The 20,337-nt window shown below is 42.2% G+C and overlaps 1 protein-coding gene across 3 annotated transcripts; it reads left to right on the forward strand.

Annotated features, from left to right (window-relative positions):
- Positions 1-3,815: 3,815 nt before the first annotated feature.
- Positions 3,816-20,335, forward strand: Znf805 (zinc finger protein 805). Of its 3 annotated transcripts, XM_074058470.1 has the most exons (5): positions 3,819-4,268; positions 4,356-4,723; positions 5,206-5,332; positions 7,266-7,361; positions 11,098-20,335. In XM_074058470.1, the coding sequence occupies exons 3-5, from the start codon at positions 5,299-5,301 to the stop codon at positions 12,726-12,728; spliced, it is 1,761 nt and encodes a 586-aa protein (XP_073914571.1). In that variant the 5' UTR covers positions 3,819-4,268; positions 4,356-4,723; positions 5,206-5,298; the 3' UTR covers positions 12,729-20,335. The 3 variants fall into 3 exon arrangements, with proteins under 3 accessions (XP_073914570.1, XP_073914571.1, XP_020025724.1); XM_074058469.1 differs by lacking the exon at positions 4,356-4,723 and having other exon boundaries at positions 3,816-4,268; positions 5,248-5,332; XM_020170135.2 differs by lacking the exon at positions 4,356-4,723 and having other exon boundaries at positions 3,820-4,268.
- The last annotated feature ends 2 nt before the right edge of the window (positions 20,336-20,337 follow it).

The raw sequence follows: 20,337 nt of genomic DNA on the forward strand, positions 1-20,337 counted from the left end.
GCTCAAATACAAGACAAGGCCTATGAACGCTCTGTCCCTGTTCTTATCAGGGGTCTGGCAACACCATTTGACTGTGGGAAGGAGGGTTTCTTGTCTGTAGTCTGGCATGTAGAACTACCTGGTGTCTTGTTGTAAGATGGAATGACTCTGGCTAGAATTCAGAGGACTGGTCACATTCCACATTCCATGGCTGCTTGGCCCTATTGCTTTTGGACCTGTGGCAAGGCAGTACATTATGGCTAAGATTCTATATAGGGAAAGAGGAAGGGATGGGGTCTCACTATGTGCTCCAAGGGCATGCCCCCAATGACAGCAAGCTCTCCCACTTCCAAACGTTTCTACTGCCTCCAAATAGACCCAAGCTGGGTGTAAGCCTTTAGCACATGGACCTTTGGGGGGTATTCCTCCTGACATGCTTTCCACTAGAGACTTCAAGTTGTGTCCAGTGTCTAGACAGTTTTGCTCTTGTGCACTGATTCCAGACATTGTGGCCTCCCCTGACACAGAGAATACATTCATCCTAACTGTCTATGGAAATACCTTCCAATCCCAAACCATTTCATTGAACCCTAAGTGTCATCTACATGTGAAAAAGGAGACTATTCCTTGTTGATAACCCATTTCTCCATAATCTTTTATGAAGAACTTTTTTTGAGAGCTTGCAGGGGAGTGTACCTTTGACTGAAGAACGGTTCTTTATCAGGGATGTCTTCTTCAACCCTTGAGCACAGCTTCAGGGGAGGCACACGTGAAGCAGTGAAGGAGGAAGGGGACACACACCTAACCAGCCAGATCAAGAATATTTTCTTGAGGCGAAGTCTTGCTTAATGTAGTCCAGACTGGCCTCAAACTCAAGATCCTAGGGCCTCCACCCCCTGAGTGTTCAGATTCAAGGCATATACCACTGTACCAGGCTGTAAACAGTATGTAGAAAATTAACTCCACCTCCATTCCTTGACTCAGTTGACATCCTGCCATTATGTTTTTTCTCTATCTACTTTTAAAATTAAGTATTTTGTAAGAAAATAACTAAAACATTGAAGTTTTTAAATTTTTGGTGGTACTGGAGATTGAATTCAGCACCTCATGCTTGCTAGACAGACCCTTCACCACTTCAGCTATGCCCTCAGCCCTTTTTGCTTTTTATAGTTCTTTTTTTAGATAGGATCTTGTGGTTTTTGCCTCACACCTCTATCCTCCTACCTATCCCTCTTATGGAGCTGGGATGAGAGGCATGCATCATCATACCCACTTTGTTGGTTGAGATGAGAGCCCTGTTTGCTTGGGCTGACCTCGAACTGTGATCTTCCTAATCCCTAATGTCTATCTCTAAAGTAGCTGGGATTATAGCATTTTTAATTTTTTTCTCATTTTTGATGGTACTGGGGTTTGAACTTAGATTCCTGTGCTTGCTGGGCAGGTACTTTACCACGTGAGCCATTCCTCCAGCCCTTTTTCTTTAGATTTTGGATTTTTTTTTGTAGGACTGGGGTTTTGAACTCAGGACTTCATGCTTGCAAAGCAGACATTCTACTGCTTCAGTCACACCTCCAGTCCATTTTACTCTGGTTATGTTGGAGATGAGGTATCTCAAAACTATTTCCCTGGCTGGCCTTGAATTATGATCCTCCATATCTCAGCCCCCAAATAGCTAGGATTTACAGGCATGAGCCACTGGCACCTAGCTGGATAGGGTCTTGAGATCTCATGTTTTTGCCCAGACCAGCCTTGGACCACAGTCTTCCTAACTATACTTCCTATGTAGCTGGGATTACAGTTGTGTACATCGCACCTGGCTTGTTGGCTAAAATAGGGTCATGCTGGCCTGCTGCCTTGATTCTCCTGATCTCTGCTTCAGGAACAGCTGGGGGTTAGACCCATCCTTTTTTTGGTCAGTACTAGAGTTTGAACTCAGGGCCTTGAGTTTGCTAGTCAGGCTCTTTACTACTTAAGCCATGTCCCCAGCCTTTTTGTTTTCTTTATTTTTGAATAGGGTTTCTCATTTACACCTGGGCCAGCCTGGACTTTGTCCCTCCTATATGGTTCCTGCATAACTGAGATGACAGATGTATACCACCATGCCCAGCTTTTATTGGTTGAAATGGGGTCTGAAGAACTTTTTACCCAGGCTGGCCTCACACTACAATCCTCTTGATCTCTGCTTCTTGAGCAGCTAGGATTATAGGTGTGAGCCACCACACCTAGCTCCAAGGTTTTTGTTGTTATTGTTGTTTATGTGTTTCGGGGTACTGGGGTTTGAACTAAGGGCCTTGTGCTTGCCAACCTGGTGCTGTACAATGTGAGCCACTCTGCTGGCCTTCTTGTTTTTCTTGATTTTTTTCCATTGCTGGGTATTGAACTCAGGGCATGATACATGCTTGGCAACAACCCCACCCCACTCCCAATTGAAAATACAAAAAGAAAGAGAAAAAATTAAATTATTGAGAGTCTTTTTTCCAAACCTTGTTCCCACTTCATAATTATATGTATCTTCAACTCATCAAAAGCTGTGGCCCCTGGGTTGGAGCCCCAGCACTGTAAGATATAAAAAGATGGATCTATTCTCTCACCTTCACAGTCATGAAAAAGAAAAAAAATCACCACTGGGGACTATAAAGACTGTATTATACAATTCTCAAAGGATTGTTGGAATTCCTGATGTGACTTTGTTGGTTTCTTGTCTGGAATCATTTAATTTTGGTTGCTTCAGGGTTTACCTCTTTCCATTTATGTTCCTCTTCCTTCATGACTGTGCACAGAATGACTTGAAATAGCAGTGTATTTTAATAACGCTCAAATGTACATGTGCAGGCAAGTTCTCTTCCAGCGTTCACAAAAAGGTCGAATCACCTATGTGACACACCTTGTGGTCTTACAGACATTGAGTGCCCAGCATTCCTCCAAGCCATGGATAGTTGCAGCCTCCCCACCTTAGGGAATGGCTATGGGTGCTCTGGGACCATACCAGTAGTCCTCCCTTATCTGAGGGGACTATATTCCAAACATACCTGAGACCACGAGTGATACTGCAGCCTGTAGGTACTACATTTCTTTCTTTACATAATCATCTAGGGTAATCTTTCATACTTACCCTTAAAGGAAGCATTTTTTGGGTTCTCTCGCATATCTGAATTGCCACCATCACTTCTCTTGCACTTTGGGGCCATTAAGAATAGTAAAGGTTATATGAACACAAGAGCTGTGATATCATGACAGTCAGTCTGATAACCACAACAGCTACTACCTACCAGGCAAATAGGGAACAGAGCCTGGATGCCACAGGAAAAAGGGTCATTCATGTCTTAAGCAGGATGGTGCAGGATGGAGCGAGATGGGAGCATGATTTCCTTCACCCTGAAATTTAACTTAAGAATTGCTTCTTTCCAGAATTTTCCATGTTTTCGGATGATGGCTGCCCGCGGGTAACTAAGACCGCGGAAAAGAGGGGTGCAAGGAGACATCAAGATGTCCCCACATCACGTGAAGTCTTAGAAGAGAGAGAGAGAGAGAGAGAGAGAGAGAGAGAGAGAGAGCGAGAGCGAGAACGAGAGTGAGAGCCATCAGGGAGTTTGCCACCTGCCGGAGCGGGACTTTCAGCGTCCAGTTTCCGGCGGTTGACTTCTCATTGGTAGAGAAAAAAACGCAAGCATGGAAGTAAGCGGTCCAGTGGAGCGCTGGGTCTTTGCACTTGTCCTGATCCTTGGTAAACTTTGGTGACGCCTAAGCGTCCATGTTTCTTGTGAAGAATGGACAGTCCCGCCCTGCCCCTTGGTCTTCCAGCGTCGCGCCCGCTCTAAAGAAACGGGTCTGAGTTGCGGCGTTTAGGCGAGGAACACTGTCGCAGGAACGCTACTATCCGCGGGTTATCAATAGAGAAAGAACTACGTCACCCAGAAGGCACTGCACACGCGTCTGCGACTCGTTGGAGCAATGACAACCCAGGATGAAGCCATTTCCTGCAGATTTGCCGCACCTGGCTGGTGACGTCATTTGAGTGCGACAGTTCCGTCCACGCCGGGTGTGGGAAGGGCAGCGTGCTCACTGGCTGCCTCCCCAACATAGCGTCGGAGAGGAGTGTGCAGGAGGGTAAGCTTGGCCTCCGCGTGTTGGATCGAGCCGTGAGCCTCCTCGTAGTGGGAAGCGCGACTGTCAGCCAAGGTCACCCGCTCAGGGCTGGGAGGCGCTGGGGGTCGGCCGAGACAGTTGGATTCTCAGGCCCTCGTCCGGACGGTCTAAGGATGGCGGAGGCGCTGATGGACCCGGCGCAGGTGAGTGAGTTATGAGTAGTTTGGCCTCATTTTTCTTCTAGTTCGGAGAGGTCAGAAGCCAAGAAAGCCACTTGGTTTCTTTTGCAGTTGTTTTGATCACGAAAAGTGGAGCTGGCGCGTCACCAATCTCCAATCAGTACAGGAGAGGCTGAATATTCAGACGAGCAATAGCCAGAGCGTACTTAAAAATAGGGCTTTGAGCTACATTCTGCAGCAGCCTGTCCAGGAAACCAAGTCCTCTTTTCTACAGCAAACAACTCTGGAAGTCAGCCTGCTCGAAACCATACTTACAGAACGCTAGGTTTCTATCTCTAGTGACAATCTGGGAAGCTAAACGATAACTTCTGTAACAATCAGCCCCAAATGACGAGGTCTTGATTAATAACTGTTCCCTAGTTTATGATCTAATACAGGACCAACCACAGAAAGCCATAAATGCTCTCCTCACCCATCAGGTAAGATGCTCCTCTGCTGGTTAACTCTCCTACCGCTTCCCGGTGCCAACAGTTCCAGGCCCCTGATAGGTGCTCAGTAATTGATTGGAAGGCAAATGAGGCTCCATGCTAGGGACTGCCATCACAAGTGTCCTCATCTGTCCTGGCTGACCACATCTGGCTTCAGACTCCATCTAGGAGTCTGACTTCAGAGTTGAAGATCTGTAGTGGCTTTAAAACAGAACGTGAAGGCCTCATTAGGAGGCAAGCCATACATTGTCTGTCACTTCCTAATGGCTCCTATATAGGAAGTTTCTCTCCTTTCACTACTATGTTACTCCCAAAACAGTGTCTTCCTCCCACTCTAACCCAGCACAGATCATGAGCCTCAGGATGTGCTGTGTGATTTGGGCCTTCATCTCTCTGCATCTTTTTGAATGTCACACATGACAGCTCATCTAACTGCCCAAGGCCAATACTAATGTTTCTAGTTGACTTTCCAGCTGTCTGTGACCTTTGAGGATGTGGCCGTGACTTTCACACAGGAGGAGTGGGGGCAACTGGACCCAGCTCAGAGGATCCTGTACCAGGAAGTGATGATGGAAACCTGTGGGCTCTTGGTCTCACTGGGTAAGGCCTTCTCCCTCCACACGTAGTGGACCTTCTCTCTCTTTCATTCTTCCTTCTGACTCCAGATCTGTCTGGCAGGTCCAGATGGCCTCTAGGCTAGTCCTTCCTTCCCACAGTCATTTTTTAGATTTACATATTCCTGGCTCATCTCCGTGTCTCTGGGCAAGAAACATAGTCTCATTAGGCTCCCAGGGTACTGTGGAGAAGAATGTGATGGGAGGAAATGGGTGTATTACAGAACCCAAAGGCAAGGTTTCCAGCCAGGCTCTATAAGAACTGACAAAGGAACAACCACCACAATTGTACCCTGTTTCGTGGGTTTGCTCATGTCACTGGGTGTGGTAGTGCACACCTGAAATCCCAGCACTTGGGAGGTGAGGCAGGTGGATTGTGAGTTCAAGGCTACCCTCGGCTTATGTAGTGAGAGCCTCTCTCAAAAAGCCCTAACACCAACAATTAAAAAGACTTTTTCTGCCTTGGAAAGTTTGTAGTTAAGTAGTCACTTTAATTTCTTGCTGTTAGTGGTTGCCAGATTTCTGCTTCTACTTCTCTGCATGTTTCTCTTGTTTTTTTGTTTCTCTGCAGCTGGGCTCTGTGGGACACCTTGAGGCAGCAGATTGTACTATAAGCCCATGCTTCCCTCAACTTTTCACCTGGTGACCAGCATTTTCTGACCTCTGTTGGAGATTTTTATGATGAGAATTCTGATTGTGCCTGGACTTGGCACCTTCTGGGCAGTGTTGTGGGTAAATAGCACACAACAGCGATGGCTGGAGCTGGGTTTTCATCTTGGCTTAGCTGTTCACCAGACCCATGCTCTTCAGCAGATCATTTCACTGCCTGAGCCTTGGCTTGTTGATGTATAAAATGATACTGGTCAGAGTATGGATTTGGGAATCTGTGAAGAAATTCTAAACAGAATCCTTATATAGTATGACCTAGAGAAAGAACAGTGTAAACTTTTCTTGGGGTCTAAATAAAGACTTAGGTCAATGAAAATGCACACTTCCATGGTTTAGATGTCGTTTGTATGTCAGAGGCCCGGTCCTCAGCACAGTGGTGTTGAGATGGCCAAACCTTTAAGAGGTGGAGCTTAGTTCAAAGTAATTAGGTCATAGAGGGCAGTATCCTCTCCAAGGGTTAATGTACTTGTGGGACCCAAGTTAGTTGCTGTGAGAGTGTAGTGTTATAAAAGAGCAAGACTAGCACAGGCCTGTGATTCCAGTACTTGGTAGGCCAAGGTGAAGGATCAGCAGTTGGAGGCCAGCCTGAGCTATGTAGTAAGACCTTGTCTCCAAAAGTGAAATAAAAAGTGCAAGACTGTACTTTATTTTAAAATTTTTGTTTTTGTTGGGGGGGGGGCAGTACTGGGATTTGAACTAAGGGCTTCACACTTGCTAGACAGGTGCTCTACCACTTGAGCCTATCCACCAGCCCCAGGACTGTTCTTTTCTGGCTCTTGGACTTGATCATAATTGCTCTCACACATGTTCTTGCCAGATCTCACTTTGAGTCTCCGGAACTGTGAGCTACATATACCTGTTTTTTTTAAAACATTACCTAGCCTTAGGTATTTTGTTATAGCAAAGGAAAACAAATTAATACATATCTTGCTTTGAACGAAGAGTTAGCATTGTAAATATGCCAGTTTTCTGCTGAAATTATTTCACCGTTTGAATTTCAAAATGATGTAATACATTTAATTTACTTCTCTCAGTCCTTTGTATATGATTATACCTTATAAATATCAATTTCTGGCAATCTGTTTGGAGTGAAAATTCCAAGCAGCCCTTGTCTCCCAAGTCACATGTCAGCCTTTGGTTTGTCTGATGGGAGCAGCTTCACTCCAAGGTCCAGTCCCCATCCTGCAGTCCCAGTCGAGATTGAGGGTCTTTATCTTTTTCCACCAACATCCATGTTTCTCCCTGAGCAGGGCATCCTGTTCCCAAGCCTGAGCTGATCTACCAGCTGGAGCACGGGCAGGAGCTGTGGACAGTGACAAGAGTCCTCTCCCCAAGCATCTGTCCAGGTAAGAGCCCAGATCCTGCAGTGACACTGGGATACCACTGGCCCTCGAACCTCCTGGGAAGCTTCTTATTGTGGCCTCCCTGGGGATTGGGAGTCATGGAGCCCTTTGACTTGTGGCTCCTCTGATCTCCCAACCCCATCTCACTTGTTATTACTTTTGTCTTGGGGCTCCACATGCATGGTCTTGGAACCTGGCTGGCAATTCCTAGCCCTGTGGTCTTAGCAAAGTTAATCTCATGTCTTTGTAAGTTTGAATAAGTTAATAGTAGGTGCTTTATCAAACTCCACAATGTCAGCAGCTCAGCACAGGATAACTGTTCTTTTTACTAATGCTGAGGTTTGTGTAAGGGTCTGCAGAGTGCTCTGTACCACATGGTTCTTTAGGGATCCTGTTTCCTTCTTTATCAACCTGTTGGCTTTGAGGTTGTCTGCCATCCTCCAGCTGACACAAGATTGAGAGAGGAAGGCACATCACACCCATTCCAGGAACACTGGTTCCCCTCACCTTCCACCCACAGGAACTAGGCATTTGATTACACTTGGGTCCATGGGGCTGAGATATGTGGCTGAGCTGAGTGTTGAGCCATATCACTTAAGGGTATCTCACATTTCCTTCTGAACTCTGAGGAAGAGAGCCTTTCACACCTTCTCCTTCCTCATCCTGAGTGTCATCAAACCCTAAGAAGCAGTCCTGGGCCCCTTACACTCAGGGTGACCGGTTCCACATCTTTCTGGGCTGCTGATTAGCACCAGGGCAGAGTCAAGGTCTTTTCCCTGTCTTGGTCCCTTGGGTGGCTCACCCAGAACATGAATGTCTTGTGTAGTCTCTCCTCAGCCCTGCAGAGTCTATAATATATCTCTCCCTTGTCATTCCCAGATCTCCGATTAATATCACAAAGACAGCCACACTATTCTTGCTCTCTGACTAGAGGCAAGATACCTCCACAACACCGCCATCTCTGAATCCTTACCCCAGCCATCCGGTTTGGGTCTCGGCATGTGATTTCTGATGTGTTAGCACGTTTTCATGCTGAAAATGCAGTGTACCTCCTTGTACTGCATGATTTTTTTCCGTTTTTCTTTTTGGCAGTACTGGTGTTTGAACTCAGGGCTCACACTTGCCAGGCAAGAGCTCTAGTACTGAGCCTCGCCTCCAGCCCTGTACTGCTTGATTTTCAAGCTTTATCTGCACACTCATCTTAAGCTCTTATCTGTAGCTTGTCTCTTTTGATGAACTATATTCAATTCTTTTTTTTCTTACTTTTTATTTTTGTCAGTACTGCAGTTTGAACCTAGCGCCTCATTGTTAGGCAGGCACTCTACCAGCCCTTTTTTTTGTGTGTTGGGTAGTTTTGAGATAGTCTCCCTTTTTGCCTGGGCTGTGGGAACTGCAATCCTCTTCATCTTGGCCTCCTGAGTAGCTAGGATTATAGGCGTGGGGCACTGGTGATCAGCCATATCCAAGTAAGTCCAAATCACAACTTTCTTTGATGTTCCTTCAATTATACTGCTTTTTGGTTTTTTGTTTTATTTTGTTATTGTAGTTTTATCCTTTCTCAACACAAAAATACACTTCAAGTTTCTTGGACTTGAGGAAAATAAAACAGTTAAAGGTTTGTGGCTCACATGCTATTTATTGATTTATTTTGATGGTACTGGGGTTTGAACTCAGGGCTTTGTGCTTGCTGAACAAGTGCTTTAACCATATGAGCCCCAGCCCTTATTGCATATTCATAGTTCATTCACCCTGGGCAGTTAGTTGTCTGTGTGTTTTCATGCTCAGATATTGTTCATCTGTGACACATACAGAGGCATTGTTGATAATGTTTTAGAATTATAATTATTAGATGTAAACTATGTACATGGTAAGTTTGCAGAATCATTCCCATTGTTTTGGAAAGGGTCTATACCAATTCACATTGTGCCAGGAAATTGCGGGGGGTCTCCTTGAATCTGTACTAGCCAGCACTTGATGGTGTAAGGCTCCTCAAACTTATTATCTTATGTTCTCCTGATGTGCACTTACTCTTGTTAGGAAGGTGGTTTAGAGGCTTATCATGATTTTTGGCCAATCTGTATTTTCTGTGAAATACCATTTTAGATAAGTGCATATTTTTTGACTCTTTTCATTTGGGGTCTTTGTACATTTCTGATACTTTTTTTTGTTGTTTTGTGCTGTGGATGGAACCCAAGGCTTTGGGCATGCTAGGCAAGCACTCTCGCTAGATACCCAGCCCACATTTCTGATATTTTTGTCAGTTGTATGTGTTGCAAATATGGGTTTTAATTTGGTCTTTCCATTCTGTGAAGTATCTTTTGCTGAATAGAGTTTATTGTAGTCTAATTTCTGATTTTTTTAAAGATATGTTTTAATGATTTTGTGTCGTGTATAAAAAATGTTATTTTACCCCGATATGGAAAATATTTCATTGCTTATATTATAAGTTTGAAACTTTGGTATTGACTTTTAAGTCTGAATTGACCTGAAGTTGATTTGGAGTGTAGAGCGTAGTTTGGAGATATAATTCAGTTACTTTCATTTGACATTTAGCAGCCAATTTTTTTAGCTCCATTTACTAAATAGTCTTTCTTCTTATTAGTGATCTACTATGCCTTCTCTGCCGTCTACCAAGGTTCTGTGTGGTGAGTGGTGTCTCAGCGCCTCTTTTTTTCCCTGACTTCTCTCTGTGCCCATACCATGATACATCATGAGCCCTGTTCTGGGAAAGGCAGTGCTCATCTACACCGTTGCCTCAGTCAGAATGTTGAGAACCAGCTTCCCATCTGTACCTGGCCTGGCATTAGCATCATCCTGCAGTTTCATTGTGCATTCTTTCCCCTAGGTTACAGTGTTCTTTCCTCTTTCTCTTTCGTGCAAGTCGTTTGCAGCCCCTGGACTGATTTCTTTAGGTAGCTACTATTTCAAAACTCCCCTGATCTCTTCCTACCCAAGGTAGGCAAATGCAGGGTGAAGGACATAGTCCTCCAAGTCTGTTAGTACCATTCAACTCTTCTCATACCAACTCTAAGTTCAAGAGTTGCCAAAAGCACTGTCAGGGTCACTAAATTTGCTAAGAAAGATTCACCAGTCCCCTTAAAAATCTATCGTACTAGTTATGTTTATTGTAGATAAAGGCTACACATTGGAAGACATGTGAAATGAAGAGAAAAAAGGGTTTCAAACACAGTCTTCAAAGAGCATTACTCACTTGGCATTCTTGTGGCAGTATATATGTGAAGTATAGCCACCCAGGAGATCGTTGGCACATTGGTGTACAGTTTTTTGAGCTTTATTACATTATACACAATGATTGAATCATTAACCACATGACTCAGTCTCCAGCTCCCATCCCCTTTCCAGAGGTTCATCTGGTATCTTGTAGCACAGAGCCCTCATGCTCTACTCATCTTTTGGTCTTTCTGATTTGTCCAGCTCCTGGCCCAAGTCATCTCCTTAGAACACACTAGCTAGGGGCTCATAATGAGTAAATATACAGTCTGGAATTGTAGGGTTGTCTCTGTTTCAGCCTCTTTGTCCCTGCACCTCCATTGTCTACTTGGTCTTTCTTTCAAGGAGTTAAGAATCCAAGAACTAAAAAAGAAGGAATTTGCAAGCCTAGCATTTAACAGATGTGCAGGCACAAGTATCAGTTTCCTTTTTTTTTTTCCATTAACATGGATCATTGTTCTATGTTGTCATTACTAACAGGCTCTGTTGAATGTTGAATTTGTTTCAGATGATGATCTGGAAATCAAGGCCATAGAAGCTACTACTTGTGAGACAGCCTTGTCTGAGAGAGCCTTGCTCCAAGGACAGTTAATACAAGGGGCCTTGGGGGACTTGCATTTGGGGCAAGGCAGGGGTCAAGATGTTCCATCAGAAGTGCAGGAAAGACTCTTGAGACCAGGGTCAGAGGCTCAGAGGGAGAAGCTTCCTGAGAAAATGAGCCCTGGGCATGATGGCTTAGGAACAGCTGAGAGCGTATGTTCAAGAATTGTACCAGAGCATGTTTCTCCAGAAGATGCTGTCCGTGGTTGTGACTCACATGGATCAAGTAAAGATTCCATGATCCAGGAGGAAGAAAATAGCTTCAAATGCAGTGAATGTGGGAAAGTGTTTAATAAGAAACGCCTTCTAGCTCGCCATGAGAGGATTCACTCTGGGGTGAAGCCCTATGAATGCACAGAGTGTGGGAAGACCTTCAGCAAGAGCACATACCTCCTTCAACACCACATGGTCCACACTGGGGAGAGGCCCTATAAGTGTATGGAGTGTGGGAAGGCCTTCAACCGCAAGTCACACCTTACACAGCACCAGCGGATCCACAGTGGAGAGAAGCCTTATAAATGCAGTGAATGTGGAAAGGCCTTCACCCACCGCTCCACTTTTGTCTTGCATAATAGGAGCCATACTGGAGAAAAACCTTTTGTGTGCAAAGAATGTGGCAAAGCCTTTCGAGATAGGCCAGGTTTCATCCGACACTACATCATCCACAGTGGGGAGAATCCCTACGAGTGCTTTGAGTGTGGCAAGGTCTTCAAACACAGGTCGTACCTCATGTGGCACCAACAGACGCACACTGGTGAGAAGCCCTATGAGTGCAGTGAGTGTGGTAAAGCATTTTGTGAGAGCGCAGCCCTGATCCACCACTACATCATCCACACCGGGGAGAAGCCCTTTGAGTGCCTCGAGTGTGGGAAGGCCTTCAACCACAGGTCATACCTCAAGAGGCACCAGCGCATCCACACTGGGGAGAAGCCTTATGTGTGCCATGAATGTGGAAAGGCCTTCACCCACTGCTCAACCTTCATTTTGCATAAAAGAGCCCACACTGGAGAAAAACCCTTTGAATGTAAAGAATGTGGGAAAGCGTTCCGCAATAGGGCAGACCTCATTCGCCACTTCAGCATCCACACTGGAGAGAAGCCCTACGAGTGCACTGAGTGTGGGAAGGCCTTCAACCGCAGGTCAGGTCTCACGCGGCACCAGCGGATTCACAGTGGGGAGAAGCCCTATGAGTGCGTTGAGTGTGGGAAAACCTTTTGCTGGAGCACAAACCTCATTCGACACGCCATCATCCACACTGGAGAGAAGCCCTATGAATGCAATGAGTGTGGTAAGGCCTTCAGCCGCAGCTCCTCACTCTCTCACCATCAAAAGGTGCACAGCGGGAGGAACGCATCCAATGTGGTGGAGGAGGGAAGGCCTTTCACAAATGGTCAGACCTCTGTCAACATCCAAGAACTTCTCTTGGGCGATGACTTTTTGAATGTAACCAACGAGCAAAATCTTTTACAGGCGGAAACATCTTACATGGCACCTGATCATTCATACCAAAGAGAAACCCCACAAATGTCTTCCCTGTGACTAACCCTTCTGTTGCAGAATGTTACTTGTCATTGAAGACCCAGCTTGGAGCATTATCCTCATCTGAGAATTCATCCAGTTATTTTGCACTTAGGAAAACCTGCAGCTACTCCCCTGTCCTAGTTTATAGTGCAATGTTATCTCAGGAATTTTTGTAAAAAGAAGGCAGTGACATGAGAAAAAAATGAAACGAAGAACTGCCTTTTTCATAGCCTGCTAGGTCTATGGCACTTGCTCACGGATTTTGGTAGTTCACTTGGGTAGAGAGGATTGTGGTTGAGGAGGTGAATGACCTTGACATCTGTGCATTTTGTGTATTCATTCATTGCTGTCCAGTGTCAAGAGTTACAGAATTGAGGGCAGGTCTAGAAGCTTACTGAATGTTTTCTTTGTCCACAACATTGTCCCTTTTCTTGTGAACCATGTATTTTTGTGAGAAATATGAAGACTTGCTTTATGAAGTACTCTTACATTTAAGGAGATGAGGAAACACTTGCATGAGTGTGTAGTGTGTGCTCACGTGGTGCTAAGGATTGAACCTGTTGTCCGGAGAATGCTAAGCATATACTATACCACTGACTCACACTCAGGAAGTACGTGAGCGGGCATTTTTTATTCCACCACTTAAGACTTTTAACTGTTTGACTTTTTTTTTTTTAAACAAACTCACTGTTTCTTTTGATATGGCTTTAAACACCACTCATCTTGACCTCTGTTGTTGGTTTATGTGGTTGCTGTAGCTGTGTAGTAAATCTTAAAATGGATAAAGTGATTCCTTTTTCTCATTTTTATTGAAAATTGATTTAGCACTCTTGTTGACTTTCTACCTGTGCTTTAGGATTCATTCCTCTGTTATTGTAATGAAATCTTGCTCGGATTCTGATCAAAATTGAGTTAAATCTGTAGATCAGTTTGTTGAGAATTGGCATCTTTATCGTGCTCCAATTAATGGACATGGTGTGTTTTTTCATTTATTTAAATGCTCCTGGCCTCCTCCATTACTGTTTTGTAATTACTTCATTTGGCAGTAGTTGGAATTTGAACTCAGGGCCTTGCAATTGCTGGGTTTTATACATTTTTAGTAAGATTTTTATCATTATTTTAAAGTAATTATAAATGGCATTGAGATTTTAACTCGCAATGTCCATGTAATGTTGGTGTCACATACAGAAATAATATACAAATAATTGTTTTTAAGATTGAGAATACTTAGGTTTTAAGCATAGAAATGCTGCCTGCCTGTAATATTTGTTTCTTTTCATCTGCATGCCTTTTATTTCCTTTCTTTGTGTTTCGCACTTGGTAGGATTTTCAGTATGATGTTGACTAGGATTAGTGGAACTCATCCATACTTGGTTCCTGATGTTCCAGGGAAAACGTTTCTCTTAAGTATGATGTTAAATGTAAGTTTCTCATATTTTTAAATCAAGTTAGAAAATTTTCTCCTAAATTTGCTAAGTTTTTTGTTGTTGTTTTGTTGTTACTGCATGTTGGAATTTGTCAGATGCTTCTTGTTAGTCAGTTGGTGTGTGATCACCATGTTATTTCTGTAGTCTGTTGCTATGGTGTATTACACTGATTGAGGTTTTTTTGGTTTTTTTTTCAGTTCTGATATTTGAACTCAGGGCCTCATGCTTTCTAGGTATGAGCCACATGAGCCACTCTTCCTGTCCTTTCTTGTGTTGGGTGTTTTCTAGATTGGATCTTGCAAACTATTTGCCAGGCTAGCCTCGAACCACAATCCTTCTGACCTCAGCCTGCTAAGTCACTTGGATTACAAACATGAGCACCAGGTGAGATTTTCCCTAATTTCTTGAGTGATAATGATGTGTAGTTTTCTTTTTCTTTGGACTGTCACCTGGTGTCAAGGTGATACTAACCTCCCAATATGAATTAGGAAGTACTCTTTCCTCTTAAGCTATCTGTGGAATTGGTGTCACTTGTTCTCATATTGTATGGTAGCATTCTCCAGGGAAGCATTTGGGCCTGTAAAGTTTTCTTTTGGATGTTTAATTATGTATTTATTTTATTTAATAGATATACAGTGTTTCATATTGTATGAATTGTCATGGTTTGTTCTTTACAAGGAATTGTTTAGTTTTATGTAAATTTTCTAATTTATAACATTGTTTGAAGTATTTCCTTGTTTGAATGTAGCAGGATCTGTACATATGCTGTTTTATTCCTGATATTGGAAATAGATCCATTCTGTTTTGATTTTTGTAGACTTAGACATTTGTCAGTTTTCTTGGTCGTATCAAATTAGTCAGCACTGTGTCATTGACTTTCTCTGTGTCCTAATGTCACTGATGTCTGCTTCCATCTGAATTACATCCTTTCCCCATTTGCTTTGTTGGCATTTGGCTCTTAGTAATTTCTTGAAGTGGATGTTTAGATTGTTGCTTTGAGGTGTTTTATCTTTTCTAATACAAGCATTAAGTTCTATAAATTTCTATCACAGCATTGTACCGTTGTGTGGTTTCTGTCTGGTATGATTATCGATTGCTGAGAGAGCTGTTGGAGGCCTGAGCTATAATTGTGGAATTACCTGTTCCTCCTGTAAATTCTATCAGCTTTCTTTCACTTAATTCACAGCTCTATTTTTGAAATGTGCACATGTAGGTTTGCTAAGACTTCTTGGTGTATTGACCTTTTTATCATTTTTACAATGTCCTTTCTTGCCCCTATAAAAATAGTCTCTGCAGTAAGTTTTGTCTGGTATTCATATATAATCACTCAACGTTTTTGAGTTAATGCTTCATTTTTTCATCATTTTATTTCACTTTATTGTTGTATTTGAAGACTTTTCTCATGAACAGCATGTATCCCTGTTTTTAATCATATTTATATTTTGTATTGCTTTTTAATTGGTATATTTAGGTCATTTAAATTTAAGATAATTATTTACCTGTTAGCAACTACATATTTTTATTTTATTTTAGTTTGTGTTCCCTGCTTACTATTCCTTTCTTGTTTTTTTTCTTCTGTGGGTTACTTTCACATTCTTTAGATTTCTATCTGATACATCTGTAGTAGAATTGTTTGTTTTGACACAGGATCTCTCTGTGTAGCCCAGGCTGGCCTCGAACTCATGATCCTTTTTCCTCCCTAGTGCTGGGATTACAGGCATGTACCATCATGCCCAGCTACTGTGGTTTTTTTTCTTTGTCTTACTTTTTAGCATTGCTCTATGTATTATAATGTATGTATGTAACTTATCACAGTTTAATGATACCAATAATTTAACACTTTGGCATATAGAAACACTACTTCCATTAGGTCTGTTTACCTTACCAACTGACATAATTGTCAGGTATTTCCTCTTCATACACTGAGCACTGTTTTTTTAACATGTTTTTGCTTCAAACATATTTCACAGTGTCATCAGAAATCTGTTTTATCTTTTTCTCAACCCATTCGATTGTTCATTTGTTCTTGATTTCAGACCTTCTAATAGTTTCTTTCTGTTTGGTGAAGTTACGTTAGCCTTTCTTCTGAAGTAGGTTTGCAGGGATAGATTCTTATTATTTTCTTTCATCTAAAGATGTCCTTATGTTCCTTCTTTCCTGAGGCTATTTTTTATGGGATATAGGATTCAGAGTGGACAGCTTTTCTTTTAAAACTAATCATTTCCAGTACTTCTCTGTATGTGGTTTCTGATGAGGAGTCTGCTACTGTTCGAACCATTATTCCCCGGTTCATAATATGTCCTTTAATCAAGCTATGTTCAAAATGTTTATCTTTAATGTTCTGAAGTTTGGGAGCCAGGCATGGTGGTGCACGTTGAGAGGATCACAGTTTGAGGTCAGCCCAGGTAAAAAGTTAGAGAGATCCCATCTCATCCACCAAGCTGGGCATGGTGGTGTGTGCCGGCCATCTGAGCTACATGAGAGGCATAGGTAGGACTGCAGCCCTAGACAGCTCCAAGAAATGCAGGATGCTATCCAAAAGTAACTAAAGTGAAAGAGAGCTGGGAGCATGGTTCAAGTGGTAGAGCATTTACCTTGCAAGTGTGAGGCTGAGTTCAAACCCCAGTACCACAGGGCGAAAAAGAGCCTATGAAAGTTTTCTTTTTTTTTTTTTTTTTTTCTGCAGTGCTAAGGATGAAACCCAGTGCTTGAGATAAGCACCATACCAACTGGGCTACATCCCTAATCCTGGAATGGAAGGTTTTGAGTTTATCTTGCTTGATGTTCATTCAGCCTTCTCATCTGTAGGTTTAAACCCCTTGCCAAACTTGAGATAGGGTTTCACTGTATAGCTCAGTGTGGCCTAGAACTCACAATCCTCCTGCCTCTGCTTCCTGAGTACTGGGATTACACCACATCTAGCTAACTTGGGATATTTTTACTATTATTTCTTCAAATAGTTTTTCTAACTTCATTCCTTCTGCTCTTTTCAGGAAGTCCAGTAACATAAGTGGTAGATCTTTAGTTACTGTGCATGTTTTTGTTGTCTTTCCTTTGAACTCACTGATTCTTTTCCTTTGTCATATCTAATGACTTTTCTATTGGATTTTGGATTTTTTTCAGTAGTCTAACTTCCATTTGGTTGTTTTTACAGCTTACATTTCTTTAAGTTTATAATGCCAAAGAAGCACTCTTGAGAAAATACACTAAACTGTGTTTCACAAAGTTACAGTTTTCTGGTAGTTTTTCTTGGTATCTGTAGAAATCCTAAATTATCTGTAGGAATGTAAGATCTATAGCCTTCAATATTGGACTCACCAGGTAATTAGATGAACTGATCTCATAACTGAGAATGATCTGCAGATTATTTAGAGTTGTGTTCTCTAGGGAAGGTCTGTATATAAAATTCCTTAGCTCTCTAAACCTTGTTATATCTTCTGTGGAAAGAGGTCTGCACTATTCTAGGATCACTTTTGCTCTTTGGTGTTGGGCATGTACCTCCTCTTGATCCATTCCTCTTTCATTTATTCTCATAGTTTAGTCTTTAACTTCTTACTACCTTCTTTCCCTGTACTGTGGCCATGTTCAGGTCTCTAGCCTGATCCCCAGCCTGTTTCCATCATGCTTGCCTATCAAGCCTTGCCAGTTCCTTTTCCTTCTCTCACAGACACACCCTGTTGTAATTCTTCTATATATTACCTGTCCACATTTCCCACATTCCTTTCACTCCACAGACACTATAGAATGGCTTCCATCACTATCGCCTGACATAAACAGGTCTTAACAAAAGTTCCTTTTGACACCCCAACTCCCTTTTTGGACCTATATACCTCTAACCACCTCTCCAATTTAAAGATTATTTCCAGACTTTTGTGAATTCTTGTCTTTGTAAGGAGTATATTTTCTATCCATTAAACAATTTTACTTCATAGGATTTATCATGGTCATTGCTTTTCTAACTTTTCATGTTCTTGTGAGTGAATTAATATCCTCCCAAGACATTTTATTCCCAGATCTGTGTTTCCCAAGTTGAACATTTCTCATGTCTGCTACCCACTGGTCATCTGGCATGTGTTCTGTATTTACATTCTGAGTCAGTTTGCATGTATCAACTGTGTGGCCATATATATGCAATCATAATAATCCTAAAACCAAGCAAAGATGGTATTACTAGGTATCAGAGATTATTCTGAATGTTTTACACAAATCAACTCTTTAAGCTTTTATAACATCTTTATTTGGTGTATCCCATTAAAGTCTATCCCATTTTATGAAAAGGTTAAGGAATTTTTCTAAGGTTGCACATTTCAGAAGCTTGGGTTTAGGGACTAGAGGTCATGTATGCTGGCTCCAGAATTCATGTCCTTCACCACTTTATTGACTCATAGGGTGGGTCTTTGTTTTCCTGGTGACCATTCGTTTTTTATCGAAATGGATGAAATAGTACTCATTTATCTGAAGCTTGTTCTCATTTAAGAATGCATGCCTTTGCCATCCCTTCAAGCAAGTGAAATAAGCTCACTTTTTTCCTTTTTTATTTTCTTTCTGTTTGATAAACTCACTCTTTAATGGCATAATAATATAACTGTAGAAAATAGAATGTCTGGATTTGAGGAAATAGGGTTGGTGTGGAAGTGAGTAGTAGAAAAGGGTTAAGGTATGCATTTGATTTTAGGTGTGATTGAGGTGACTGAAAAACGTCTTTGTGATATTTCTGCCTTGTTCCCAAACTACAAGCATTCTTTTCCTTTCATCACCCCCCATAGCCATCCCCAGACTGCCCCATTCTGTTCATTTCTCCCTTTGTTTTTAGTAACCCCCAATACATGTGTGTATGTGAATGGCCATGACCAGCAGGATGTATTTGGATCTTCACGGTGTGTTTACCATAAAGCTGTGCTATACATGTTGGCACCATATATGACATGATGACCCTGAAGAGAATCTCCATGGACTTTTATGACTACATGTGCAAGACTGTAAGTCATAGTGACTATGTTGGGGTCCTGAAGACAGCTTCCAGGTTCGATGATCTGCTGGGAAAATTCACAGGACTCAGCATTTTAGGTTCAGAGGCTCACAGGCTGAAGTCCAGGGAAAACCAGACACAATCTTCTAGAGTCCTGTGTCAGTTAAGTCACATGGGATATGCTTAATTTAAGCTTCATCTGGAACTTACAACATGTGATGTCCATTTGGAAATCTCATTTGATACTCATGGCTGAGCATTTGTATTGGGCATGCTTTCTAGCACATTCTTCACTGCTAACCTGAAGGATACAAGGTGTTCCACATAAGCCACATTGTTGACACAAACAGTTTAGGCACATGGAACCGGCTGCTCCCTAGCTGTTGAAATAGTGTGAAACCTGAAATCTGAGGTTACAAACTCCAGCCAACAGAAACTTGGAAGCTCAAAGGATAAGCAGTCTTAAGCCCACTATGTTGTGTCTTTCTCACTGGCTTAAATGGGACTCAGATTCTAATACAAATTTCTTTAATACACTTTAAGTAAACACAACTTTCTACAAGTCATAGCTTTGAGATGAAGTCTTATACTCGTAAACCACTGTAAAAAAATAAAGTCACAGTGCAATTTTTAACAACTATTCACGATTTAATTTAGTGAGGGCAAGGTACAGAGGAAGTTTGGTAAGAAAGGACCTTGTCTTGCTGAATACCTATACATAGATATGTGTTCAAGGGGCTTGACTTGCAAACATTCCCTGTGTTAACCTTTGGTTCTGTCGAGATGTATTTCCACAGCACATGTCAGTGATTTCTCATCTGTTCTTTGTTCCTGCTAGTGAAAATTGTAGCCTCTGGGTACAAAAAAAGATAATTTAAGAATGTGTGTATCATAACTTTCTGCATTATTACATGTGTATAACTTGAGATTAAGGACTGTGTTTTTGCAGGTGTAGTTACTTTCATGAATCTGTCTCCGAGTTTAATTTGGAGGAATGGGGAACAGTTGGACCCTCTTAAGAGGGCTCTGTACAGAGACAGACTGGAAACTCCTGGCATATGTGCAGCTTTTATGCAGACTGGTCCAAGGATGTCCTTTCCTCTCTCCCTTGTGGGAAGCTGGGTTTTCTCTGCAATGCTCAGTGATCTGCTGCCTCACTTCTCAGGATTAAAGACTATGTTTACTCATAGACTTTTTCTTTTGGTTACAAGTAAAAATTGTTTATGTTATG

This window comes from Castor canadensis, chromosome 16, assembly GCF_047511655.1.
Source record: "Castor canadensis chromosome 16, mCasCan1.hap1v2, whole genome shotgun sequence".
In the NCBI taxonomy this organism is placed as follows: Eukaryota; Metazoa; Chordata; class Mammalia; order Rodentia; family Castoridae; genus Castor; species Castor canadensis.